Source organism: Procambarus clarkii, chromosome 21 (assembly GCF_040958095.1).
Source record: "Procambarus clarkii isolate CNS0578487 chromosome 21, FALCON_Pclarkii_2.0, whole genome shotgun sequence".
Lineage (NCBI taxonomy): Eukaryota > Metazoa > Arthropoda > Malacostraca > Decapoda > Cambaridae > Procambarus > Procambarus clarkii.
This window is the reverse complement of record NC_091170.1, coordinates 41325434-41329785: the sequence shown is the minus strand read 5'-3', so window position 1 is coordinate 41329785 and position 4352 is coordinate 41325434. Positions and strand designations below refer to the sequence as shown.

The window sequence follows — 4352 nt, the reverse complement described above, 5'->3', positions numbered from 1 at the left end:
TATATATATATATATATATATATATATATATATATATTAAGGAAATACAATTTCCCTAATATAATTTGTTACTTTTTTCTTTTGAAGTTAATGTTATTAATTGTACACTTAAGATAAAGAGGTCCTAAAAACTATCCAGTTTTCCCCTTTTTGGAAGATAGAAACGTATTATTTCATAATTACGATACTGTCTCAGGTGTATAGTCTATTTCCGGACTATCTTAGGTCTGTTTGTGTCTATAAAGACGGAAATGTCAACTTCGCGAAGTTTGTGGCCTGTCGTTCTTACATAGTGATTTATAAGTATGAATGACTAAACTATCTTATAGCATAATAGTTAATGACTAGTAGTTTGTAATCACATTTGTTTGTTTAATATTTTGAGTGCAGAATTTTCACCGTTATACCACCTACACATAAGACCCAAACACAATGTTTCTTGGTTTAATCTAACAAATTTCTTCGTAATGTAGAGGAAACTGTAAGTTTCCCTGTGGCACAGAAATAATACAGCTGTGCAAAATGTACCGAAATATAGATTTTTTTTTATAATAAAGGACCACAATACCGCTTCAAATTGTACCATTTTGGTTCAAATGTACGGCAGATGACAGGACTCAAATTCCTCAAAGTACGACCCCACAGTTTGAGGTGGGGTCGTACGCTTGGTACGACCCCACAGTTTGAGGTGGGGTCGTACGCTTGGTACGACCCCACAGTTTGAGGTGGGGTCGTGCGCTTGGTACGAGAACTGTAATTCCGCACGTACCTCAGCACGTCCTGCTTAGATTTCCCAACGTCAAGAAACTGAGGGGACAAGAATTATTGCTCTCGTGTATTTGAAAAAACGGTTAAAATATATTCGTTATCCGGTATTAGTAAAAGTAGTTTACTTGACTATATTAAATCGAAGCAATTCGCTCATATGAGAGATTATTGCGGTCAGGCAGTATCATGTGATTCTGGCTAATGACAGATATTAATTGACCCAAATTTATAACCACCATTAATGACCCCTACATACTTGACTGATCACTCGTTTTGACCGACTTTTGGTGGGGGTCAATATTGACCACTTTGGAGACCCCTTGATTCTAAATGAATGAGTAGAACGCTTAAGTTCTTCTTTGTGATCTGTTAAGAATATGGACACCGGCTTTAACCAGTCGAAGACCGTCCTTACCAAGTTGACTTTTATCCGATAAAACACATGACATTCACCAGCTAGATTCCCATCAACATGTCCACTGTCCATTATCATTAACAAAATGACCTCCACCAATACAGCCCTCCAACAATATAGTCCCCCCACCAACATAGCCCCCACCAACATAGCCCCCCACCAACATAGCCCCCCACCAACATAGCCCCCCACCAACATAGCCCCCACCAACATAGCCCCCACCAACATAGCCTCCCACAAATATAGCCCCACCAACAAAGCCCCCACCAACATAGCCCCCCACCAACATAGCCCCCCACCAACATAGCCCCCACCAACATAGCCTCCCACAAATATAGCCCCACCAACATAGCCCCACAAATACAGCCCCCACCAACATAGCCCCCACCAACATAGCCTCCCACAAATATAGCCCCACCAACAAAGCCCCCACCAACATAGCCCCCCACCAACATAGCCCCCCACCAACATAGCCCCCACCAACATAGCCTCCCACAAATATAGCCCCACCAACAAAGCCCCCACCAACATAGCCCCCCACCAACATAGCCCCCCACCAACATAGCCCCCCACCAACATAGCCCCCCACCAACATAGCCCCCACCAACAAAGCCCCCACCAACATAGCCCCACAAATACAGCCCCCACCAACATACCGGAAACAGATCAATATTGCGGCTATCTTGTAACAGAATAATTTTTATTGATTTTGTGTCTTTTTTTGTGGGGGGAGGAGGGGGGGGGGCCGCATACGGCGTTCGGGCACAACTTTTTTAATCTTAATTAAAAGCGATGAAGTCTGCGGACTTCAGCTTCAGACTCCCTGCGTCAGCAGTTTAAGGGGGCATGCTGACTCCCTGCGTCAGCAGTTTAAGGGGGCATGCTGACTCCCTGCGTCAGCAGTTTAAGGGGGCATGCTGACTCCCTGCGTCAACAGTTTAAGGGGGCATGCTGACTCCCTGCTTCAGCAGTATAAGGGGCATGCTGACTCCCTGCGTCGGCAGTTTAAGGGGCATGCTGACTTCCTGCGTCAGCAGTATAAGGGGCATGCTGACTCCCTGCGTCAGCAGTATAAGGGGCATGCTGACTCCCTGCGTCAGCAGTATAAGGGGCATGCTGTCTCCCTGCTTCAGCAGTATAAGGGGCATGCTGTCTCCCTGCTTCAGCAGTATAAGGGGCATGCTGACTCCCTGCGTCAGCAGTATAAGGGGCATGCTGTCTCCCTGCGTCAGCAGTATAAGGGGCATGCTGACTCCCTGCGTCAGCAGTATAAGGGGCATGCTGTCTCCCTGCGTCAGCAGTATAAGGGGCATGCTGTCTCCCTGCGTCAGCAGTATAAGGGGCATGCTGACTCCCTGCGTCAGCAGTATAAGGGGCATGCTGTCTCCCTGCGTCAGCAGTATAAGGGGCATGCTGACTCCCTGCGTCAGCAGTATAAGGGGCATGCTGACTCCCTGCGTCAGCAGTATAAGGGGCATGCTGACTCCCTGCGTCAGCAGTATAAGGGGCATGCTGTCTCCCTGCGTCAGCAGTATAAGGGGCATGCTGTCTCCCTGCGTCAGCAGTATAAGGGGCATGCTGACTCCCTGCGTCAGCAGTATAAGGGGCATGCTGTCTCCCTGCGTCAGCAGTTTAAGGGGGCATGCTGACTCCCTGCGTCAGCAGTTTAAGGGGGCATGCTGACTCCCTGCGTCAGCAGTTTAAGGGGGCATGCTGACTCCCTGCGTCAACAGTTTAAGGGGGCATGCTGACTCCCTGCTTCAGCAGTATAAGGGGCATGCTGACTCCCTGCGTCGGCAGTTTAAGGGGCATGCTGACTTCCTGCGTCAGCAGTATAAGGGGCATGCTGACTCCCTGCGTCAGCAGTATAAGGGGCATGCTGACTCCCTGCGTCAGCAGTATAAGGGGCATGCTGACTCCCTGCTTCAGCAGTATAAGGGGCATGCTGTCTCCCTGCTTCAGCAGTATAAGGGGCATGCTGACTCCCTGCGTCAGCAGTATAAGGGGCATGCTGTCTCCCTGCGTCAGCAGCATAAGGGGCATGCTGACTCCCTGCGTCAGCAGTATAAGGGGCATGCTGTCTCCCTGCGTCAGCAGTATAAGGGGCATGCTGTCTCCCTGCGTCAGCAGTATAAGGGGCATGCTGACTCCCTGCGTCAGCAGTATAAGGGGCATGCTGTCTCCCTGCGTCAGCAGTATAAGGGGCATGCTGTCTCCCTGCGTCAGCAGTATAAGGGGCATGCTGACTCCCTGCGTCAGCAGTATAAGGGGCATGCTGACTCCCTGCGTCAGCAGTATAAGGGGCATGCTGACTCCCTGCGTCAGCAGTATAAGGGGCATGCTGACTCCCTGCGTCAGCAGTATAAGGGGCATGCTGTCTCCCTGCGTCAGCAGTATAAGGGGCATGCTGTCTCCCTGCGTCAGCAGTATAAGGGGCATGCTGACTCCCTGCGTCAGCAGTATAAGGGGCATGCTGTCTCCCTGCGTCAGCAGTATAAGGGGTATGCTGTCTCCCTGCGTCAGCAGTATAAGGGGCATGCTGACTCCCTGCGTCAGCAGTATAAGGGGCATGCTGTCTCCCTGCGTCAGCAGTATAAGGGGTATGCTGTCTCCCTGCGTCAGCAGTATAAGGGGCATGCTGACTCCCTGCGTCAGCAGTATAAGGGGCATGCTGACTCCCTGCGTCAGCAGTATAAGGGGCATGCTGACTCCCTGCGTCAGCAGTATAAGGGGCATGCTGACTCCCTGCTTCAGCAGTATAAGGGGCATGCTGTCTCCCTGCTTCAGCAGTATAAGGGGCATGCTGACTCCCTGCGTCAGCAGTATAAGGGGCATGCTGACTCCCTGCTTCAGCAGTATAAGGGGCATGCTGTCTCCCTGCGTCAGCAGTATAAGGGGCATGCTGACTCCCTGCGTCAGCAGTATAAGGAGAAGAGCAATTCATCAGTGTAAATAAAGAAATACACAAACTCACTGTTCCATCAATGTAAGCAAACATTCTATGATAATTTGACCCATCAGGAATAATAAAGGTTTATGTTAGCTTGTTGCCTCATAGGTACAAGTGAAAGAATATATTAAATTGGTACATTATCATACTTATAAAAATAAACTCCCTGCCTGCCACAATAGTTTAAACAAACATAACAACTCAATACATCAATGACGT

At 49.2% G+C, this 4352-nt stretch overlaps 2 protein-coding genes across 2 annotated transcripts; both read left to right on the top strand.

Moving 5' to 3' along the window:
* The first annotated feature begins 2097 nt into the window (after positions 1-2097).
* Positions 2098-2832, top strand: LOC123760707 (apolipoprotein A-IV-like). The gene has a single exon (XM_045746491.2). It carries the CDS (start codon positions 2098-2100, stop codon positions 2830-2832), a length of 735 nt encoding a protein of 244 aa, XP_045602447.2.
* Positions 2833-2893: 61 nt separating this feature from the next.
* On the top strand, positions 2894-4135 carry LOC138367309 (apolipoprotein A-IV-like). The gene has a single exon (XM_069328733.1). It carries the CDS (start codon positions 2894-2896, stop codon positions 4133-4135), a length of 1242 nt encoding a protein of 413 aa, XP_069184834.1.
* Positions 4136-4352: the final 217 nt, after the last annotated feature.